At 43.9% G+C, this 24,762-nt stretch overlaps 1 protein-coding gene across 1 annotated transcript in view; it reads right to left on the reverse strand.

The window, feature by feature from the left end:
* The window catches only part of bmpr1aa (bone morphogenetic protein receptor, type IAa), a 192,912-nt gene that overhangs the window by 43,835 nt on the left and 124,315 nt on the right, over nucleotides 1-24,762 (reverse strand). The window contains exon 3 of the mRNA XM_084322085.1: nucleotides 19,969-20,365. Coding sequence (XP_084178211.1) covers nucleotides 19,969-20,038 — 70 coding nt within the window. The 5' untranslated portion in view covers nucleotides 20,039-20,365. The remainder of the gene's footprint in view (nucleotides 1-19,968; nucleotides 20,366-24,762) is intronic.

Consider the following 24,762-nt stretch of genomic DNA (forward strand, 5'->3'; position numbering starts at 1 on the left):
AGGTCAGTCTCTATGTCTGTCTCTCCTCTCTGCAGGTCAGTCTCTATGTCTCTCCTCTCTGCAGGTCAGTCTCTATGTCTCTCCTCTCTGCAGGTCAGTCTCTATGTCTGTCTCTCCTCTCTGCAGGTCAGTCTCTATGTCTCTCCTCTCTGCATGCAGGTCAGTCTCTATGTCTCTCCTCTCTGCAGGTCAGTCTCTATGTCTCTCCTCTCTGCAGGTCAGTCCCTATGTCTCTCCTCTCTGCAGGTCAGTCCCTATGTCTCTCCTCTCTGCAGGTCAGTCTCTATGTCTCTCCTCTCTGCAGGTCAGTCCCTATGTCTCTCCTCTCTGCAGGTCAGTCTCTATGTCTCTCCTCTCTGCAGGTCAGTCTCTATGTCTCTCCTCTCTGCAGGTCAGTCTCTATGTCTCTCCTCTCTGCAGGTCAGTCTCTATGTCTCTCCTCTCTGCAGGTCAGTCTCTATGTCTCTCCTCTCTGCAGGTCAGTCTCTATGTCTCTCCTCTCTGCAGGTCAGTCTCTATGTCTCTCCTCTCTGCACGTCAGTCTCTATGTCTCTCCTCTCTGCAGGTCAGTCCCTATGTCTCTCCTCTCTGCAGGTCAGTCTCTATGTCTCTCCTCTCTGCAGGTCAGTCCCTATGTCTCTCCTCTCTGCAGGTCAGTCTCTATGTCTCTCCTCTCTGCAGGTCAGTCTCTATGTCTCTCCTCTCTGCACGTCAGTCTCTATGTCTCTCCTCTCTGCAGGTCAGTCTCTATGTCTCTCCTCTCTGCAGGTCAGTCTCTATGTCTCTCCTCTCTCCAGGTCAGTCTCTATGTCTCTCCTCTCTGCAGGTCAGTCTCTATGTCTCTCCTCTCTGCAGGTCAGTCTCTATGTCTCTCCTCTCTGCAGGTCAGTCTCTATGTCTCTCCTCTCTGCAGGTCAGTCTCTATGTCTCTCCTCTCTGCAGGTCAGTCTCTATGTCTCTCCTCTCTGCAGGTCAGTCTCTATGTCTCTCCTCTCTGCAGGTCAGTCTCTATGTCTCTCCTCTCTGCACATCAGTCTCTATGTCTCTCCTCTCTGCAGGTCAGTCTCTATGTCTGTCTCTCCTCTCTGCAGGTCAGTCTCTATGTCTCTCCTCTCTGCAGGTCAGTCTCTATGTCTCTCCTCTCTGCAGGTCAGTCTCTATGTCTCTCCTCTCTGCAGGTCAGTCTCTATGTCTCTCCTCTCTGCAGGTCAGTCTCTATGTCTCTCCTCTCTGCAGGTCAGTCTCTATGTCTCTCCTCTCTGCAGGTCAGTCTCTATGTCTCTCCTCTCTGCAGGTCAGTCTCTATGTCTCTCCTCTCTGCAGGTCAGTCTCTATGTCTCTCCTCTCTGCAGGTCAGTCTCTATGTCTCTCCTCTCTGCAGGTCAGTCCCTATGTCTCTCCTCTCTGCAGGTCAGTCTCTATGTCTCTCCTCTCTGCAGGTCAGTCTCTATGTCTCTCCTCTCTGCAGGTCAGTCTCTATGTCTCTCCTCTCTGCACGTCAGTCTCTATGTCTCTCCTCTCTGCACGTCAGTCTCTATGTCTCTCCTCTCTGCAGGTCAGTCTCTATGTCTCTCCTCTCTGCAGGTCAGTCTCTATGTCTCTCCTCTCTGCAGGTCAGTCTCTATGTCTCTCCTCTCTGCAGGTCAGTCTCTATGTCTCTCCTCTCTGCAGGTCAGTCTCTATGTCTCTCCTCTCTGCAGGTCAGTCTCTATGTCTCTCCTCTCTGCAGGTCAGTCTCTATGTCTCTCCTCTCTGCAGGTCAGTCTCTATGTCTCTCCTCTCTGCAGGTCAGTCCCTATGTATCTCCTCTCTGCAGGTCAGTCTCTATGTCTCTCCTCTCTGCAGGTCAGTCTCTATGTCTCTCCTCTCTGCAGGTCAGTCCCTATGTCTCCTCTCCAAATCTTGGGGATGCGTGTGTTCATCCAAACGGATCAAAGCATATGGGCACAAAACTCACTACAGGAGTTATATCCATCATTATGAAAAAAATTATGTCTGTCATCTTATCTATCGTGACGTTCTTTCGCCAAATGAGTGTGTTCCATAGACTGTAAGAATAAGTGTGTTCGTAATTGTACCAGACAAGTAGCTCTCTCTCTCTCTCTCTCTCGCTCTATAATATTGAGGATTCCCAATAGTATATAATAAGAGGATTCTGATGACATAAAAGCTTGAATTACTTCAAACAAATTATTTTACTTTGGATTAATTCAAACCTGATTTGGGGTAAAAAGTGACCACACACGCACGGACGCACGCACACACGCACACACACAAAATAAATAAATAGATAAATAGCGTTGGTAGTGGGAGGGAGGCAGACAGTCTAGACCTTCTAAAACCTCATCGCTGCCGATACAGCTCCCAGCCGATCTGATGGAAAGTAGTGTGTGTAAGCGTCAGCAGGGTAAGGAGGCTCAGAGTGGTGGTGTGGCCCGGGCCCAGCGCCTCGTCAGGAGTCTGAGCAGAGGGCTCGTCTCGTCTCTAAGCCATGTCAGGAGGACTGGCACCGAGCAGTCCGCGAGCTGGGAGGCACTGGTGGAAAAACTCACACAGAAAAAAAAACACACACATATATATACACACACACCAGACTGGAACGCCATCAAACGGGACAGGCCCCAAATAGAAACCATAGAGCCCTGCGCGGATCTCCTTCCCCCTCTCTCTCTCTCTCTCTCTCTTTTCACCTCTCTCCGTTTCCTTCTTTCCCTCCCACTCTTGCTTCCCCTCTCTCTTCTCTCTTTAGAGGCGGTGCTGGGTCTGACTTGTGAAGCCCCTAGGGAGGCCTCCTCGGGTCCTCTGGGCTCCGGCGCCTCAGTAGTAATCATCAGAGAGACAAACGGAGAGAGAATCTGAAGGTTCTTTCGTCTGAGAAGAGCTGGTTTTCAACATGAAACAGTTAAATTATATAAAAAAGTATAAAAAGCCACTTCCAGTGGTGATGTGTAGGCACACTTTTGTAGTGGTAAAGAAAACAAACATTTTAATCTTGATTTTGGCATCAAATACCATGGCAGCGATTGAGGTTTTGAAGCGTGGAAGCGTTGGGGTCAGCCCTAACTCCTCGGGTACGTTTCAATCAGTCTGAAGCTGCTCTACCTTCAACACGGGAGACGGATAACAGCTCTTCCTAAAGTTCAAAACGTTGACGCTTGTATCCACACTGCCGTGAGTGACCTATACCCCCTGCTGGTACAGTAGTGCACTGGGGGGACGAGCCCTAGCGAATGGAACACACCCCCGACTCTTCACGAAAGTCCCACATCACGCATTTATGCTACTTCTGGGGGATGATCCCTACATACTGGAATGTAGCCCCGTCTTGGCCCGTGTTATGACTAAGCGGGGAGCGTTTTCAGCAGGGGAACTCAACCAAACGCTGTTGCTTTGATGAGGCGATGAAAGCTTGTTTTTGATAGTCCTCCTGAGTACGCACATAAAATCCTGACACTTTGTTTAATGGCCGTCACCGACGGACCTGAGAGGGAGAGAGGGAAGAGAGAGAGACTCTCTGAGAACTCCTCTCCTCCAGCTCTGTTCTTCCAGCAGTGAAAGCCGACGATGGCAGATTTAGAGCAGGCCGCCAACTTCAAAAACACCCTCCAGGCCTCTTCTCCTCTGGCTAGCAGTGCTACTAGGAGCTCACTCACACTCACACACACAGCTCGGCCAAACGAGAACCCTGGTCTCTCGCTGAGATATCCATACGGTTACCGAGGAAACCTGATTTGTTTTGACACGGGTGTCGAGACCTCGTCTTTACCGCCCCCCCCCCCCCCCCCCCCCCCCCCCCCCCTTTTCTCCCAGTCTCTGAAAGATCCTGATTGGCTGGAGGGGCGTAACTGACAGGAGCGAAGAGGGAAGAGGAGGCGAGGGGGAGTCGGTTTGGGGCTGGAAATGGCTGCTGCCTGTGTGTGTGTGTGTGTGAGCCTCCCTCCACATATGTGCTTAATTCTGCCGCCAGTCACGGTGGAGACTGAGGTCTGGCAGAGAGCAGGCTGGGTAATGAGCCTCTCTCCATCTCCTACTCAGCCACATGGAAGTAGCTAGGCCTTCTTAAAGGGCCAGCGACGCCTTACACACTGCTTCACACGGACACCCAGTGGGCTACTGGGCTGTGATCAAAACAAAACGAGGTGAACAGAAGGACAATGGGAATCTATCTGGATAATAAATGGAAGTTATTTGCCCAAATATCCAGAGAAGAATGTAAGAGGAGGAGGGGTGGGTTCTTCACACCACTGTACGTGTGTACATAAACACGGGCTACATTTTGGCCGTTCGGCTTTTGATCTAATCCGTAGCGAGGAGTTCAAAACAGTAGAGAGCGTTACTATTAATGAGGCCCAGCGACTACAAGACCCAAGTTTAGTGGAGGCTTTTCTATCACCGCACGCCGGCTCTAAAGACGAGGGCCCCTCCTCCCCCCATCCTCTCTCTCTCTCCCCCCTCCTCTCTCCTCCTCCTCTCCTTGTGCTGCGGAATGGAATGCGGCCCGACTGCTGCTGACGAGAGCGCGGAGGGGCGCTTGTTTTGTTGTTGTTGGGAGGTTGTGTGGGTGTTGTTGTTGTTGTTGTTATGTGCTCAAGGTAAACGGCAGGTTAGAGGCACCTAGAGCTCCTGATGGACAGCAGCGTATTCAACATGCAGGCTGGAGAGGAGACACCTCCTGTATACAGTACCAGAGACACTATACAGTACCAGAGACACTATACAGTACCAGAGACACTATACAGTACTAGGGGTGGGAATCGCCAGAGACGCTGAGTATTGCACATTTTTAATTTTTTTTATCAAATTTAATTTATTACCTTTTTTCAACTGCAAAGTAAACATGTCAAACACGGTCAACATGTTTTATCTAATAAGATAAAGTTCAGTCTGTTCATCTCACTTCAATAATTTTGATTGCAGAACATGGTATTTTCTCAAGCAGACAGATGTAATCTGTGTTGCATGTACCTGACAAACTGAACTGTTTGTATTACAGTCATATTCCAACTTAACTGAATGCACATGTGTGCGGACTACTGTACTATTACAGGTATTGAAATGAACAATGCAACTTCCTTATACAAAAAAAACAGTACCAGTACAGTACCAGATACACTATACAGTACCAGGGACGCGTCTAGTTTTTTACCAACGGATTTCCAGTTCCGCGTTCTGCGATCTTATTGGCCACTGACGTTTCTGGTGCGATCCGATTGGCCACTGACGTTTCTGGTCATGTGACATGTGCGCCAACTTCGAAAGAGTGCCTAAGCTTAACCAGTGATAAACTAGACGTTAGGTAGTTTGCTGCTGTTAGAGGCGGAAATGGGCGCGTCACGCGATTGGGCGCACATGTCACATGACCAGAAACGTCAGTGGCCAATCAGATCGCAGAACGCGAATGCGGAACTGGAAATCCGTTGGTAAAAGTAATCAGGCACCAGGGACACTAAACCTTTTTGATTAGCATCTTTCCTTCAAGCTAAGTTGAACTGAACATTTCACTGTCAAAAGTAAAAAATTATAATAATTCATTTGATTTATAAAGCACTCTTCATTGTGAAACAAAGGTGTTACAAAGGGTCAGATTAAACCGAATATATATATTTATTGCTTGAGATCCCATGTATACCATTTGTATATCGTTTGATATCCCTTGTATATTCTTTGTACATATACACGGAATATCCCTTTACCTGGTACAGGACAGACCATAATATTCGTTCTCCTATTGGAAGCGATCCCCTAGGCGCCACGGCCATACCCCCCAATGTCTAGTTCAAAGTCACCGCTGAGACATGCCTGGACATGCCCGGTTCTGCGCAAGAATACGAGACAGAAATAAGGCTGGTACTAGATTGTTCACCTTACGTATAAATACGTCGCAGGTGGATACAGCAGTTAGTTACCCAATAAGTTGAAGCCTCACACCACGATACAACGTGCTGTGAAGTGGGCCCGTTTTGCCCCGAAATAGAGCCTTGAGACCGCGTGTGAATTGATAGCTGAAGTGTGAGAGTTTAACGCTGTATCGTCGAGTTCGACCTATTCTATTATTAAGTAATAGTCTATTATGTATAGTGTATCGTGCGGCTACCGTTCTACAGTGACCAGCATTACCAACGTTTCATCGTACCGAGCTAGTGTGCTTATCCAGGCTGGGCGGCTTAACCTGGTGCCGTCATCCGAGGAGCCCTAGACGAGAACCGTGTGGATATGTACACTGGATAACCTACCCGACGACTACAGAGCCCTTTTCGGCTGGATTATATTTGCTTTGGTCCTGTAGCTGTTGGAGCGGAGAATCGTCTACACCCACTGTTGTGTGGGATTTACCCTGTGAGGAGCACCGTCGAGCCCGCCTCTAGTACTCTGAGGCTGGCTAGCTTTCCTCCATGCGGCACTGCATACCGGAGAATAGCTGTTGTTCGTCTACGGATCAAGGGATTATTGCACTGTCTCCTGTACCTGGAGTCTCCTTATTCCTCGTTGACCCAGACTTTCTGCTACCGACAAATCCTCTCCCCTGCTGGCTTACAACCGGAGGGACCCCTTTAGTATCTCCAGCTAATCTACTAGTGTACCATATATAATTCTTATGATACAGGTGGTATTAATTATCTCCTGCGTAATATGCTCATGGACTTACGCTCTTGACCTATTCATGCACATTCTTCGCCTTACAAGCGCAACTCTCAATCTTGATAAGTAATGTAAGATAATCTTCGTGCTGCTAATAAATATTCTTCTAAACAGTATTTCTTGTGAAGCCGTGTTAGTGTGGGTGTGTTCATCTCATATACCCGTGTACTGTATGGCCAGTAGTAATGTACATAACTCAGTAGTGGTTTAATGATACCATACTTATTCAATACAGTCAGGGAATTGTACCCCTCAGTTACAAAAGGTATGCTGAGTTCCTTGTACTCCTGATAAATGCAATGGTGTGTGTGATCTCATTCAAGGAGTACTACAAGCGCACAGTTGTTTTTGAGCCATTAGTGATTTACACACCTTCTCAATAAAAAAACATTATATGACAAATTTGTACAGATTTGCACTGCTAATTTGAAGCGTAACATATTGACGTCTTGTATACAGTTGTTATGTTCCTACAATTTACCATTATGGATAAATAAAGAGAAAATGTTTGTCTGAAAACATTTCTTGTTAAGGTTTGGATTCATATTTAAGTGATGAACTGCACTACGTGTGGTTGTTTTTAGAGACGTTTTATACTCGTGCTACAATATTTTGGCCTGTGCTACAAACCTATCAACCTCTGTAGCACCAGTGCTATGTGCAAAAAAAGTTAACGTACAGCCCTGTAATATACAATGTACGGGTGATTCAACTGGGTATAACCTATTGTGGTGACTCACTTGGAGTATACAGACATTCACTGGACTTTAGGGGCGGAGTGGGGGCTCCTTTAAGGCTCTGGGTTCAGAGGTTATAAGGGGTGCATTCTGGGAAACGGAAAGGGTGTTATTGATGTTACATATCAGCTGTGAATGTATACATTGATTGATAGAATCTACACTTTGTGTGTAATTTTAATTTGTGTTTCTGCAGTCCCATCATTCCTGCACTCCCACAATATATAAATTAATACTACAGAGTAATCAAGAGTTGTAGTATTAGCTGTACAGTGATACAAGCATACAGACTCTATGGTAGTAAGTCATACTGGCCAGCAGTGTAACTACTAGTAAGAGTAGGTAAGGGATATGTACAGATATAGATATAGTATCTACAAACATGTAAAATATATATAGATTTTGAAAGTGGAAGATCATAAAAATGCTCCTGAAAGTGGGAGTATGGGTGTAAAAATTACTTAAAAACAAATAAATATATATATATATTGTACAACAACAGGGTAATATGTATGTCATATTAGGTCTGTCCAGTTAGGTGCCCAGGCACAGGGCCTAGCACTGCCAAAACAGTCTGACTCATACCTGGAGAAACAAACAGAACATGAACGCTGCCCTTCTCCTTCAGTCACTAACTAGGAGAGAGAGAGAGAGAGAGAGAGAGAGAGAGAGAGAGAGAGAGAGAGAGAGAGAGAGAGAGAGAGAGAGAGAGAGAGAGAGAGAGAGAAAACACAGGTAAGGGAGCAGAGGAGAGAGAGAGAGAGAGAGAGAGAGAGAGAGAGAGAGAGAGAGAGAGAGAGAGAGAGAGAGAGAGAGAGAGAGAGAGAGAGAGAGAAAACAGGTAAGGGAGCGGGGAGAGAGAGAGAGAGGGAGCAGAGAGAGAGAAAACAGGTAAGGGAGCAGAGAGAGAGAGAGAGAGAGAGAGAGAGAGAGAGAGAGAGAGAGAGAGAGAGAGAGAGCAGAGAGAGAGAGAAAACAGGTAAGGGAGCAGAGAGAGAAAACAGGTAAGGGAGCAGAGAGAGAGAAGACACAGGTAAGGGAGCAGAGAGAGAGAAGACACAGGTAAGGGAGCAGAGAGAGAGAAGACACAGGTAAGGGAGCAGAGAGAGAGGGAGAGAGAGAGAGTGACTGAAATTACAGCTCTCTCTCAGGGCCATAGGTGAGTCTAGCAGAACAGGAGGCACGGCGAGGTATTAGCTGACAATTGTATAAAAGTCCAACAGAGGTGCCGTAGAGGAGACGGAGGGGAAGAGAACTAAAAACCAAACCACCCAATCTGCCTGTCTCTGGTTTCAGCTCCATCATCACTTCAGGAGGACAACAGATGATACACACATGCTATTTATACACATGTCGTCCTCTGCGTTTTGTGATGATGCCAGTAGAGAATGTGATCGGAGGACTATTATGGAATCACCTGGCACTGTGTGGGGCGTGTTGGGACACCGGTATGCAGCACACAAAAAGAGTTCGTAACAATTTTATTGCACTCTTTTTTATTACCGTCTATTTTTAAACTGCCATAGAATCAAATCAAACCGCAAACAAAGAGGCCTATTGAGATGTTAGATGATGATCCTAATGTGAAAAAACAATGTGATTTGCCTTACCTGCCATCTGTTTTATGCTCGTTTTATATGTCTGTGTTTATATGTAGGGATGCACAGATATGAAAATTTGCCACCGATACCGATTATTCAACTAACACAATCGGCCGATACCGATATTTGTGGCAAAAAATAAATATATTATAATTGTTTTTTTTTCTTTTTTATGAAACTACTGTATATTTGTATGTCTGTTTTGATGAATTGAAAATGGAGGAGCCTTATGTAAAAAAGGGGCTGGAGGGGAGGAGTTACCGAGAGCGGCTTACGTCAGGGGCTGGAGGGGAGGGGTTACCGAGAGCGGCTTACGTCAGGGGCTGGAGGGGAGGAGTTACCGAGAGCGGCTTACGTCAGGGGCTGGAGGGGAGGAGTTACCGAGAGCGGCTTACGTCAGGGGCTGGAGGGGAGGGGTTACCGAGAGCGGCTTATGTCAGGGGCTGGAGGGGAGGGGTTACCGAGAGCGGCTTACGTCAGGGGCTGGAGGGGAGGGGTTACCGAGAGCGGCTTACGCCAGGGGCTGGAGGGGAGGGGTTACCGAGAGCAACTAACGTTAGACCGCGTGTTAAAGTTTGCCTGAGGGAACCGACGGTTGTGATTGGAGGATCAAGAAACGAGGGCTGGGTTTGAGGTGGGGCAATTCATTTGTGAGGTGATTCCCACCCCTTTACATCTGTATAACTGTGGACCTTTAAAATCTCAGCTGTACTGTTTCTCTTATGCAACGTTAATTACATGAATTAGTCAAAGTGACCGTGGGGTCAGATGGTACAGTTCAACACAGAGAGGCTCTTTGTGTGCGTTTACAATGTATGAAAATACAGAATAGAAACACCTCCACCGTGCGCTCACACAAAGGTTCCTCCGCCGACTTCCTGAATCGCTTATTCAACAAACCAGCGGTAACCGGGGCAACGGGCGCGCCGAGAGCTCCTGGTGAGGTATTTAACAAGTCGCTGCAGCCTCACGCTCATTAAAGCGTCTCCCACATGGGAAACAACAGCAAATAATAAAGGAACTAGACCAATAAAAACACACCGATGCCGGAGGAACTAACTACTATGTTGACACCTTTCTGTCTGAGAGAGAGAGAGAGAGAAAACGAGATACAGAGAGAGAGAGAGAGAAAACGAGATACAGAGAGCGAGAGAGAGAGAGAGATAGAGAAAACGAGATACAGAGAGAGAGAAACACAGAGAGAGAGAGAGAGAGAGAGAGAGAGAGAGAGAGAGAGAGAGAGAGAGAGAGAGAGAGAGAGAGAGAGAGAGAGAGAGAGAGAGAGAGAGAGAGAGAGAGACAAAGGGAGAAAGATAGCAGGAAGGATAGAGGGTGAGGAGAGAGAGAGAGAAAGACACAGATAGAGAGAAAGAAAGAGACAGGAAGGATAGAGGGTGACAGATAAGACAGAGAAAAGAGAGAGAAAGAAAGACAGGAGGGATAGTCTAGAGAGAGAGCAAGAGAGTGAGGGAGGGATAGAGAGAGAGAGAGCTATTGAGTCCCCTTTGCCAGCTGGCCCTGAAGCTCTGCCCACACCAGGGCTTCAGGACAGACACCAGGCAATCTGGCCCAAACAAATCATCTCAAAATAAAAAATAAATCAAATCACAAAGTAAATTAGAATTCTATTTGCCCCGAAAACAGAGAGGGCACATTGGCAGAATACCTGACCACCATGGATGATATAAAACTAAGGAAAACGTTGACACTGTATACTGAGTGGACAGAGGATGGGCATAGAAACAGGCCATAACAGGCAGAACTGGCTGCCCAGAGAGGGCCATGCTGTATTCACTGTCATCAAGGAGATGTCAAGACAGAATCTCACTTCCTACTAAACTAAAAGCTGTTATGCAAAATATGGAGATTGTTGTCATACAATAAGAGAACAAGCTCTGTAATACATGTTTCTGGGTGGCTACATCTGTATAATTATTACCTGATTGAATGATTATTTTGTAATTGAAAGAGTTTTGGTTGATTGTTTTATTATTTCATTTGTTTTAATGTTATGTTGGTTTTGATTGCTTGTATATGCTATCGTTTGATATTTCAATAAAGCCTATTTGAATTTGAGAGCAGGGTTTCCGTTAGAAAAAATTGTTGCCGGTCTCAGTGTCCGGTAGATTTCAATCTACCGGACAAATGGGATCAATTCCGGTCAGAGTTTATTGAGCTTAAAAACAATTGATAGGCAGGCTATATAAAGAATGACATCCTCAAGGCATTTATAATATTTTAACTTAAAACTAGGCTACTTTTGCGTATATACAGTCATTAATATATTCCAAATAAAATAAGTCCCTCGAGACTTCGTGCTGCTGCCGACTTGAGGTGTCGGTGGGCAGTCTGCCCGACATTAATAAACAGCAGTCTGTTATAATCACATTTTTATGAGCTAATGAATTCCGTTATATTGGACATTTGTATTAATTATATCAAGCGAAAAACTGAGAAATTTGGCAGAGAGACGGCAACATTATCGTGGGTTTGCGTGATGACTATCTCCACCTCCCAACGACTTCAGTGCTGGATTTACGAGAGCATGCAGCGGCTCTGCAGCTGCATGCTCTCGCAAATCCTGCACCAAGCTCCCGCTGACAACATCGTTGTCATTATTAGACCTGCTTGGTGAAGCATCAATGAAACAAATGTAATGATTGTTTCGTTCATCGCATAGGCTATTTAATTTTAGCCTATTCTAATACAATTCAAATAATCAAATTGTGCTTAGAGGGAATTATATGACCGGAGAGATTTAAATATTCTGACTTCAACAGATTTTGCCCGTCAAATACCGGTAATTACCGGCTAACGAAAACCCTGTTTGAGAGAGGGGGGGGGGGGGGGGGGGAGGAGATAAAAGAGGATAGGAAGAAGTGAAACTGGGAGGCAGAGAGAGGGCATTAATATGGACACCCAGCGGGATCCTTCCTCCTGCCCATCTGGTACTCTCCCTCTCCACACCCCCCCCCCCCCCTCCCTCTCTACTGCTTGGCATGACTGATGCCCAGGCCCTCACACTCTTTCACTTTGCTAAAAAGAAAGGGGGGGGCCTCTCTATTTCAAACAGGCTCTGGGGAATATAAATATATTTCCGGAGAACAATGACTGTTTGGCTTGTTTTGTGCCCCTCGACAGCTCATACGGTGCCATACAGGAAGCGGTTAATGTGCCAGAGAGGAAGAGAGAGCGGCAACAATCAGCTCAACAGCTTCCTGTACTGACTGAGAGGCAGGGAGGGAGAGAGAGAAAGAGAGAGAGAGAGAGAGAGAGAAGCTAAGAGAAGAGGAGAAAAGAAAATAAAAGGAGAGGAGAGAGGCTGCCAGTTACACAACTGAAAAGAGACCTGTATGTACCAAGACATTCTCATGATCTGGGAGCTTCAAACCCTCCCGTCTCACAGAGTATCAGCTAGCAATACATAGAATATCATTCATCCTTGACCTAATGACGGACAGCATTAGAGGGCCAATCAGTGAACCGAATGTTCGGTAGCCCCGCCACCAGAATGGAGACACGTGGTCATTCATCACTAGTTGATAGACTGAGCTCTTCATATAAGAACTAGGCACACTAGTAGACAACATATAAAGATGATTTAGCTGTATTTTGTGTCTGTAAAAAAAGTTTGTTTACATTTGGAAATGTTTGTAAACACTGTAGTAAAACAGATCTATATGTTGCTTTACAACAACTAGTTAATAAAGATCTACAGATCAAACTATTGGAGAATTTATGTGACTATAACCCACATTGATATGAATGATGAATAAATTATTAATTGAATTCATATAGATTTTCTAGATACTCGCTTTACATGTAGGGCAGAAATGGCCTCCTTCACCATCATATCCATATCTCCTTTCAGACAGGGAGCAACCTGGCTATGGCTTGGTTTTGCGGTTATGTTTCTGTGGTAATACTCAATATTATGCCGTTTACATTTGTACACAGGGTTACGTGGGACACGGATATCAAGACGTGTATAGTTATCTCACGCTTAACGGGATATTAGCTAGAATCCTGGATATTAACGTGGATATAAACACATGTAAAGCTAGAATCCTGGATAGTAATGTGGATATATAAACACATGTAAAGCTAGAATCCTGGATAGTAACGTGGATATATTATAAACACATGTAAAGCTAGAATCCTGGATATTAACGTGGATATAAACACAGGTAAAGCTAGAATCCTGGATAGTAATGTGGATATAAACACATGTAAAGCTAGAATCCTGGATAGTAATGTGGATATAAACACAGGTAAAGCTAGAATCCTGGATAGTAATGTGGATATAAACACATGTAAAGCTAGAATCCTGGATAGTAATGTGGATATAAACAGATGTAAAGCTAGAATCCTGGATAGTAATGTGGATATAAACACATGTAAAGCTAGAATCCTGGATAGTAACGTGGATATAAACACAGGTAAAGCTAGAATCCTGGATAGTAACGTGGATATAAACACATGTAAAGCTAGAATCCTGGATAGTAACGTGGATATAAACACATGTAAAGCTAGAATCCTGGATAGTAACGTGGATATAAACACATGTCATTCTTCCTGAAGGAGAATGCTCCACACACTGCGGCCCTGAGAGACACTCTGCTGATCAGACAGTATTTATTACTCTAGTAAGTACTGATTACTGCTCTGCACACAGACACACACACACACTTATACAGACAAACACAGACACACTTATTCAGACAAACACACACTTATACAGACACGCACACACACACACTTATGCAAACACACACAGAGACACATATAGACAAACACACAATTATACAGACATTGTGATAAAGTCAAGACAGGGTTAGAACTCTTTACAGCGTTGGGTCTGTGTGTGATAAAGTCAAGACATGGTTACAACTCTTTACAGCATGGGTTTGAATCAATCATCGTACTTTAACACTTCAGTCCACCTCACCCTCCTCTTATCAGGCTGTGTGTGTGTGTGTGTGTGTGTGTGTGTGTGTGTGTGTGTGTGTGTGTGTGTGTGTGTGTGTGTGTGTGTGTGTGTGTGTGTGTGGTCAAAGGCAGTGTGCATAATGTGTCTATCCTAAAAAGGCTGTGTGTGTGTATGTGTACGTGTGGGTCTGCTTTGGGTGTGTGGTGTGTGTGTGTGTGTGTGTGTGTGTGTGAGAGAGTGAGTGTTCACCCACTAGCAGAGTAATCAGCCCCTGCCTATTTTGTCTAGCCATCTGAGAGGATGGTTAAAAGGTGACCTTTTATGAGCCTGAGAGCCGTGTGTTTATGGCTTTAGGGGGGCTGGGCTTTATGGACGCCGTCTGAGTTGACTCATACACACAATATGTATATGCATGCAAGGGAGGGGGGGGAGAGAGATAGAGAGAGAGAGAGAGAGAGATTTTCAACGTGTAATATGTCTTTGTTTTATTACGTGAATGTTTCGGCTTGAATTTATTTAATTTGAAGTAAAGCTGGGATAAGATGCTGCCTTTAGATAAATAACTGGGACACCAACTAGCTGGTGAGGAATGCTAGCTCTGAGGTGGGAGTCAAGTTGGTCAAACTATTGGTGGTGGCAGAGGATGAGAAGGAAGCTGGCCGCTATCCTGGAGAACGCCACCTACCCCCTCTATGAGCAGCTAGCCATACCCTCCCGACACACCACTAACTGCCTTGGCCAGTCCTCCGTGCCGGCCGCCATCAGGCTCCACAACCGTGGGCATGGACTGCTGCCAGCAGCTGGAGAACAAATGGTGGCAGAACTCGAGAACTATTAGGAATGTCTGACCACTAAGTGTTTCTGACTCTTAACTCATTCTGCGCCATCGCTTAATGCGCCAGAGGGCGCTATTACGCCAGCACTGTAAGTCAATGGGGCACTTTGTTCACTTGCGAGTGCTTAAAATATATCTTATATTATATCTATGGGTCTAATACACCCGTCGACTGTCAGTGAGTTGCTTCCAGTCAACATCCACAAAACAGATCGGTACATTTCCGTTTGATACCGTTTTGAATATGAATATAGTTTGGGTGCTTCTGAGTAATTCCAGAGAAAGACACGATAATAGCGTTTGAGTGGAATACACTAAACACATTTTTCGCCTGATTATCGAATCTTCCTGAAATCAACGCTAGATCATCATCAGGGGAGGAAATTAGGCCACTTTACTCGCCAAATGCGAGTATTTTTGACGTTTGGCGAGTGATTCATGAAGACCACTCGCCAGTCTGGCGAGTTGACAGTGCCACGAGAGCACTGCACAAGACCCGCGGACATATATAATGTTTAATAAAAGTTCCCGCAGTACTGGCCAACCCGCGGACATATATAATGTTTAATAAAAGTTTCCGCAGTACTGGCCAACCCGCGGACATATATAATGTTTAATAAAAGTTCCCGCAGTACTGGCCAACCCGCGGACATATATAATGTTTAATAAAAGTTCCTGCTGTACTGGCCAACCCGCGGAAATATAGAATGTTGAATAAAAGTCCCGTGGTACTGGCCATCAGTCAAGGAAGCACTCGCAAACAGATAACGTTAAACACAGAAGATGGAAAACAGACAGACTGAGCAACGGGGAACTGCATCCAACCCTAGTACAACTCTCGAGTCCAAGGCAAGGACACATTTAAATTACAGAGGTGTATGTTAGTCTATTGCGCACCGGACTACGACGTAAGGTTAGACATTTTATTTCATGCTCAAAAGCCCCTGGCTTGCACATCGCAGTCACGAAAGGGGCTAGCTCAACCAGTGCACAACAGCAGACCAACCCAACTGACGTTACCACAACACTTGACGGAACTTCACAGCACTGTCGTAAGGCCACCGTGCCGTCTTAAAGGCACAGTGAACACTCGGATGCATACACAACATTGACGTGGCTTGACAACCGAGGTTCAAAGTTAACTTGATTGACTGATTGAAAACTTTATTAACAGATTGCAGAATGGGTACAATACAGTACGGCTCAATACACACAATTGTTAAGGGGATGCAGACCAGAGAAAGACTTTCGTCTAGTTTACATCAGGGTCCCCCATTTTCAATTCATCATAACATATGACATACACGACATACAGATAGACAGTACTGCTACATCTATACATTTCACATCTATCTATCTATACACTTCACAACATACTTCGGTTTTTTTCTTTCACTGCCCAGTTCAGCCCAACCCAGTCCAGAATAGATCCCTCTTTCATGTTAATATGTGTTATGCTAATATTGTGAAGAGTAGAGACTGTTATTAATGTTTTATGCTAATAAATATTTTAAAGAGTAGAGACACGGTGTGATTATTACTATGATTGAAAATCAATTTAGACGAAGACATACAAAGAAGTAATTATCACAATTAGCGATTTTTTTTGGCTGGTAAAAAATCTGTTTGTCTGGTAAAAAAAATCAGATACTCGCCAGTTGGCTGGTAAGCCAAAAAGTTAGTTTCCTCCCCTGATCATCATTATTATCCTTCCTCGTGCAAGAATGAAAAGAGCCCCCGGCATCTCTGCAGACTGCAGAGACACAACCACCAGCAATAGAGAGCTGAAGAATCATGAAGATTCCTGCACCCAATGGCACACAGCGACACACACACACACACAGCGTCGATCGGGGTAGAAATAAATATCAGATCAAATGTATATATAGTGTTCTTACCTTGTATCTGATGTAATGCAAAAGAAATAATCCAATTATCTGATCGCCATTCCAAATACTGCTCATGGAGGTCCGTCCCACATTACCGACCGTTACACATGAACGGGCGGGCGGGGTTACTGTTCCATGCCATGGTTGTTGAGGCCTACCTCGCCTGAGTATTTAAACCCTGCCCGCACGGCTCGGATCGTCCCAGAAAAGAAACTACACCATTCCCAATGGAGTGCAATACCAGCTGGAAGGCGTAGGCAGCGGTATTTGCCCTTTTGCAAGCTCAGACACATTCCCAATGATAACATCAGGCTGGATGGATGAAAATGAATGGATATAGCTAATAAAATAAATAACAATTAAAACCCGACTTTTCTCGTGATTGCCGTTGAACGGTTGGCGAGTTAACCCGACTTTCTCCGTGATTGGCGCAGAATGAGTTAACCACCAAACCTGCACGGACTACAACGTATGACATATCATGCCAGTTAGGGTACCTTGTGTATTACTGCACCTTGTGTATACCGTTTACTTTTACTCATAGTGCCGGAGGGGTATGAGAGTCATTGAGGGTACAGTTAATCATTGCTTTGGGATTGTTTGTGATTATGAAAAGGCATCTGGCTGTTGAGAGGGAGCGGTGAGAGTATGTTTAAAATATGATTCTGATGACAAAGAAGCTGAAATTAGCTAGCTGTGAGGGGCTGCACCAACCAGAGCTAGGCTAACGGACTCATCTATCAGGCGGCTGGTTGTATTACTCGACAATCAAACCTGTGAGTGACCATGTATAGTCAAATTATATTGTAGTGCACCATTTATACCTTGTACTTTTTTATGTATGTTTTTATGCCTTGTGTCTCATAGCATGTTATGCTTCACTGCCTGCATGTTTCGTTTTTATGCTTTGTGTGGGGACTGCAGAATGAAAATGAGCATCCTTCCTTGCTAAATCCGGTGTTTTTACACCGCATTTATTTGTAGTGTCCAGCCAGTAATATGCTCTGTCCCGTCTACATAAACAAATAAATAAAAGCTAGCTGTGAGGGGCTGCGCCAACCAGAGCTAGGCTAACTGACTCATCTAGCAGGCAGCTAGCTGTGAGGCTAACTGACTCATCTAGCAGGCAGCTAGCTGTGAGGCTAACTGACTCATCTAGCAGGCAGCTAGCTGTGAGGCTAACTGACTCATCTAGCAGGCAGCTAGCTGTGAGGCTAACTGACTCATCTAGCAGGCAGCTAGCTGTGAGGCTAACTGACTCATCTAGCAGGCAGCTAGCTGTGAGGCTAACTGACTCATCTAGCAGGCAGCATCACATGACATTCAACATGCTCTAATCTCATTGCAGGTCCTTGTGAGGCAGCATCCGTTTCATGCACTGGGCAGAACACAGTCTAACATGGCACACTGGCTACAGATAGAGTTAATCACAACTAGTCAGTCTACGTGAAACACAGACTATAGACAGAGTTCATCACAACTGGACAGTCTACATGGCACACTGGCCATAGTAGGCTAGAGAGTTGATCACAACTGAGTGCATTTTTTCAAAACAGAGTGCCACTTCTAAACTCCAGTCCCTCTGTATTGTTTCAGTGCTGGTATACCAGGCAACACTACACCACACACGGTCAATGGGGACGGACCCTGTACAAACAGTGGCTTGCTCCAGAAATGCGCAGTCAGCTTCCCACAAATGGACACAGTCTACATAGGCCAGATCCATCCATTCATTCATTCATTCAACCAACAACATTCATTCATTCATATAGGCTTTCTGTTCCCCCAGCTGTTCTAACAGATTGTTATGCTACCTAGCTAGCGAGCTGTACCCAGCATGCTGCTCAGCGGTGTCACAGTTAATAGGGTCCCCTAACAATACAAGAAGGGAAATAGATTTTTTTTTAGACAAAACGACATTTGCATAAACAAACTATTTGAATATACATATTTTTTTTTATATGTATGCCCATCCCATACTGCCCTGCAGAAGCTAACCGTGGTAACTTTTCAAAATTATAAGTTATAAGTGAAATTTAACATCTCAATGTCTGTTTTATCTTGTAAATACGTTTCAGAGTTCAATCTTTATCTGTTTTAGAGAAAAGGGGAACAAAGAACTGCAGTAACTACAAAATCACTGGACACTGGACAGTCAAAGAACTTTAAAGCCATCTTTCTCACAGTTTCACTGTTTGCATAGTGACTGTGGTTAGCGTCTGCAGGGCAGTATAGACCTTTGTCGTGTTGAATATTCAAACACTCAAGTGGCCGTGCCCCTCCCTGAACGCCCCATTAGGGCCAAACAGTGTCTTTCAGTCTTCTTTTCAGGGTCTGAAGAAGCATGCATTTCAAAAGGCCTGGCATTATCAACCCACTGACGACCATTTCAATGCCTTCAGATAGTGATCTCTCCATGTGGGGTTTCGTCATCATTAGCATCAAGTCATCGTTTCTTCCTTTGTAATGTACTTGTAGAGCAGCTGTTAATCAGGCATGTCCCCGTGGTAACAGGTTAATTAGTGACCCAACAGCTGACAAGCTTCTTACTACAATACCCACTCATCAACACGTGACCACTTCGCAAAAAAAGCTCAAAAGATCTGGACACTTCACAGAACAGGAACTCCTAGATCAGTATGTTCTTCTGTGACCAAAATAGAATTAGAATAGATAGAAAGGGGCCGGGCACTGACTGGTGTATCTTTTGGGGGGAAACGGTTAGATTATATGTAATTCATCCTGTGGATACATTATATTGTTTTTATTAATTGTTTTTGTTATATTTAGTGTACAGCGGAGGTCTGAGAGAAACCAATTCTGATATGGCTATGTTCACACTACAAGCCTTTGTGCTCAATTCTGATTTATTGCTCATATCAGATTTTTTACTTACTGGCAACATTCAGTGTCCTCCATGTTGCCAGTAAACATGGAGGACACTGAAGTCAGTTTCCTGGGTGACGTAAAAGTCACATGAATTCTAATATGACTGTTCAGAATGAGGTCGCATAGCAAAATAAATCAGACCTGTATCTGATCCAAGACCACATATGAAAGAGGCCCAAATCAGAATAGAAAATATCCGATTCAATGAGATTCTGTCACGAAACCCCCCCAGATCAGAGATAAAAAAATCTGATTCGGGTCACTTTTGCCTGCAGAATGTCCCGTACATATGGTAGTACTGACAATAAAGCTTAAACTTGGAATACATTGGGAGCTCAATCATGAATCATCACACTGGTTTGAATACAAAAAATTCCCCTTTTTTTCACTAAACATTCTAATTCTGTGGTGGATACAAAAACCAAAAAAGGCCTGGACGTCCTCTTACCTTCAGCACCGTAGACCAGGAGAAGGCAGGCAGCCACCACAGTCAGGTCTAGAGGTAGGCGGCCCGTCATCCTGCCAACAGGCCCAACCGGAGCCGTTTGCCGGGCGCTCCACCCACCGGTCGTACTGTGTGGGAGAGCGAGAGGCCCCCCACCCCTGTCGTTCAGACGGGCACCCAAGCGGGCTCCGGAGAAGAAAAACCTCGGCCCGGATCGACTTCAAATCCAGGGGCAGAAAAGAAGAGCCACTCTGGAGGGACTCCGGGGAAGGAGGCGTGGCGGAGCGGGTGAAGCCGAGTGCAGGCAGAGGGAGAGAGGACGGGGAGGGGGAGGGAGGGCTGCGTGGAGACTCTACTTCAGAACGTCCTCCTTCTCACAAATGTACCTGGGTACACAACCCTAGAAAGAGAGAGAAAACACAAGATTAAAATAGCAATACACTTCCATAAACAGACAACAATGACTTCTCAAGCGGCTACTCTAAATCGTAAATGGACTGCATTTATAGTAGCGCTTTTATCCAAAGCGCTTCACAACGTATGCCTCACATTTTACCCATTCACACACCGATGGCAGAGGCAACCATGCACATCTGGAGCAGTTAGGGGTTAAGTGTCTTGATCAAGGACACTCAACGTGCTGCTGGGAGGAGCCTAAATCAAACCGGGAACCTTCCGATTAGTCCACAGGTGTAATGATACGCTGTTAATTCCTTAACCATGGCATGTATTGTTATTACCTGCATTGCTTTTACCATTTTCTTACTCTCTGTATTGCTTTTATTCAGGCAATTATATGCTCAGTCTATTTGTTTTATTTGTCACATATATATATGGTACATTATAGTGAAATGCTTGGTTCTGTATATGACCCACCTGAGATTGTGCTTCATAAAACAGTAAAAGACCAAACAATATAAAAAAAACTAAAATACTAAAAATTAGGTAGAAGAGGTATTCACAAATGTATTCACAATAACGTAATTAAAATACTATAGAAAAACTACAGATAAAATAAATGCTATGTCTATTTTATGCCCATTCTATGTCTATTTACTGCTATGAAGTACCTTGGGGCATGGGCTGCAATTCTTGTAAGAAAGGTGCTATACATTTATTATTATTATTATTATTATTATTATTATTATTATTATTATTATTATTATTATTATTATTATTATTATTATTATTATTATTATTAACACATCCCTTCTTTATTCAACCAAAGTACCCTATAACCAAACGAGTAAAAAATTACAATTGATCAAATGCACCTCCAACAGTTAAAAGCTATTCTCTAATCTAGTTCTTGCCTGTTCCTTACACGTGTGGTTATTGTGGGTTGTTGTACAGACAAGTAAGGCATAAAAGAAAATATTGTTTGGTTCCTGTTGGTTGTCAGTTAAGGCCATGGGTAGGTAGGGAATTTATTTAATTAAATTTTTTATTTAATTTCTTCCCACGGCGACTATGGATAGGGAATTTCTATATTTAATTCAAATGTTCACAACAACATGGATGCATGTACTCTGCCAGCATGTTTAATATCCATAATACTAAAGGTTTGACTAAGATTTTTATGAAACTTTATTAGAAAAAAAATAAAATACAAAAATCTATATATATATTTTTTTTATTTTTAATATATATATTTTTTAAACTCATAAAATAAATTGGGTCGCACCTAAATCGGCAGGGTCGGTCGGCAACCGGAACCAAACAATTTTTTCTTTTAGGCCCAAGTAAGGAGGCTAATACGTTTTGGAGCGGACAGAGAGTCGGGGAGCCAGAGCTCCACAGACTGTGCGTCATCAGATCAGAACACAGCGTGGGACATGTAGCGAGAGGAGAGGACATCGAAACGGGAGTGCAGTAAGTTAAGACATCAACGATCACACAACACAACACTAATGTCCACGTGTACATAGAAGAGGTTCAGGTCTCTCACGAGTCTCGCACACTTCAGAGTCCAGCTGAATAAATAATAATAATAATAATAATAATAATAATAATAATAATAATAATAATAATAATAATAATAATAATATAAAAAGAAAGATAGATCAGGACAAAATGGGCAGATCAAGAGCAATGCAATAAAGTGCAGACATAAAATAAGTATAAAACTAGCATCAAAATAGAACATTGAATCACAGTTCTTCACATTAGGATCTAACAACCCAATAGGCCTCTTTGTTTACGGTTTGATCAATAAGAAAATAGACGGTAATAAAAGAACAAAATAGAGTAGACTAGTGAGAGTAAAATAGTGCAGTGCAATGAATATATATACATATACAGTATATATATACAGTATATATATATATATATATATATATATATATATATATATATATATATATATATATATATATATATATATATATATATATATATATATATATATATATATATATATATATATGTGTGTGCCAGAAGACCTTTTTATGTATTCAATAGGACCAATATCAGACCATACAAAGCTTTTTCTTGTATAAAAGGCACGGAATGGCAGACAAATTGAATGAGGAGCAGAGACAGACGGCATCTTATTCAATCTGAGACCAGGTTACTGTGTCAGGACTGAGCGTCTGGTCTGATCCTATCAGCCACCGCTGCTGCTAGCCAAGCAGAGAGAGCAACATATTTGATAGCTTACTCAAGAGCTTAGTCTGACACAATATTTCAGGTTGAGAGACGCGAGTCTACTGCCATATCGTATCAAACTTGAGATTCCGTGATGGTGTGTGCAATGGAATCTGAATATCACAAAGCCCAGAGGCATTGTGTCATCTGGCTACCTGCTATCTCGGTAGCACACGAATTCTGAGTTCATTCTACAGTGGCGCTCGTTTAAAAGGTCTCTTGTGAATCTAAACGTTGGTGGGAATCTAAATGTTCCTCATAGGAGTGAGTGGGGCTAGTTGGTGAGGTTGGGCTCATTTAGATTCAATATCATAATCTCAATATGGAAAAAGGTTTGCCCATTTTAGAACTTAGAAGTAATTCTGAAATTGACTAAATTAAACATTGAATTCACATAATTAAAGCATTCATTCCAAAAGTTACATCACTGATGTCTCTTTCTTAATCTTTCTTTTCCTTCTTCCAGCTGTTAACAGACTGTTATGCTACCTGGATAGCTACCTGTACCCAGCATGCTGTTCAGAAGTGTAACAGTTCATCAATCTCTCAAAACTACACCGTGTAGGTGCCGGTAAAAATAAGGGAAAATATATTTTTTGAGACAAAGCGATATTCTAATAAACTATTCGATTTCAATAATTTAACAACTATTGAAATATTTGAAAATCGATGCCCATCCCTACTCTAGAGCATCTCTTCTTTATTAGATAGTAGTGTATATAACAGGAAAGATAGGAAGCACAACACAGGCCATCAGTCACATTCAAATCCAAAACTTTGCAAGCACATGGTATCCGCCCACACTGACCGAGTCACCAGGATGCAGTGACATCAGTGACCTAACCTTTATCCTTCTAGCAAACACAGTGCCTTGGGGGGAGGAGAAGAGTCTCTTGGCCTTTCATCTCGCTCTGACGGCTAACCGCTATGATGGGGAGATCAACCCTACCTCCCCTGTTCTAGAGAAGGAAGAGACAACTTCACCCTTTTATCTGTTCATCTTCCCCTTCTATTATCTGGTTGCAGAGCAGTCGCGGGGGGGGGGGGGGGGGTGGCAGGTCATTAACATGCATGCACCAATCACGTCACATAGCTGGAGCGGCTGCTTGTTTGGAGCAGGCCTTCAATTCCTTCTTTCACTCAAAATTATTTTAAAAACTATCCATATGTTGTGTATGAATATTGTCAGTATAAAAATAGGCTATCAAATCACAGATCAATTATGAATAATTCATTCGGGGGGGGGGGGGGGGGTATTTTCATTGGAGTTGGGGAGGGGGGCACTAATACAATAAAGATAAGAGAAATGGTCACCAACCAGGTACACTAGGGGGCTTTCTCATTAGGAGCGGGTGCTCCGCTCCGTCCTCGCTCCGTCCTTGGGTGTGAACTTCCCCCCTCCCTCTCCCGCCCCTAGTTTGCGTACACACTGCAGTCTTGGTGCGCTCCGGGTTTTGTTTACGGTTTGCGTTTTGAGCGTGTAAGCTGCCGTAGGCGATGATGTCACACTCGAATGTCAACACAGGAAGAGTAAGAGTTTAACACACGGTGATGGAAACTGGATGCTGATATAAAGAAACGAATAACCAATAAATATGAAGTTATATTTGAACCTCTGTTGTCAAGCCGTGTCAATATAACCCACCCCCTTTCTTCACAAATGGAACTGGTGTGGAGTTCGCTTTGAGCGTTTCCTGGGTTAGCGGCTAACGCTAGTTAGCTTAGCCTATTTATTAGATAACTTAGCAGCTAACGTTAGCCCATTGCTCGCGTCAATTATATTGCATGTCACTGGTCTATAGAAATAAATGCATTCGAACAAGAAACCAATGTATAGACATAGCAATGGCAAAAAAAATTGCCAGGCCTAATGCGAGCCAGGGAAGTCTTGTGCTTGTAACGTGGCTTCATCTCGAAGATTTCATCCACTGAGCCGTGAGGCTCAACATGCTTGTTTGGTTGAGGTCTGAACTCGCCAAATTGCCCATAAATATAGTTTTTGTGGGTATTGTCCAGTTGTTGCTGTATGTTTTTATCTGCCCAAAATTCAAGCAAGCATTACAGTAAGCTTGCACACCACGCCCTCCGCTCCCTCGTGGCGCGCACCCAAAACCACCTATTCCAGCGGTCCAGGTTTGGAGCGAATCAGCG

The sequence above is a fragment of the Notolepis coatsorum genome, assembly GCF_963971535.1.
Source record: "Notolepis coatsorum genome assembly, chromosome: 9".
NCBI lineage: Eukaryota > Metazoa > Chordata > Actinopteri > Aulopiformes > Paralepididae > Notolepis > Notolepis coatsorum.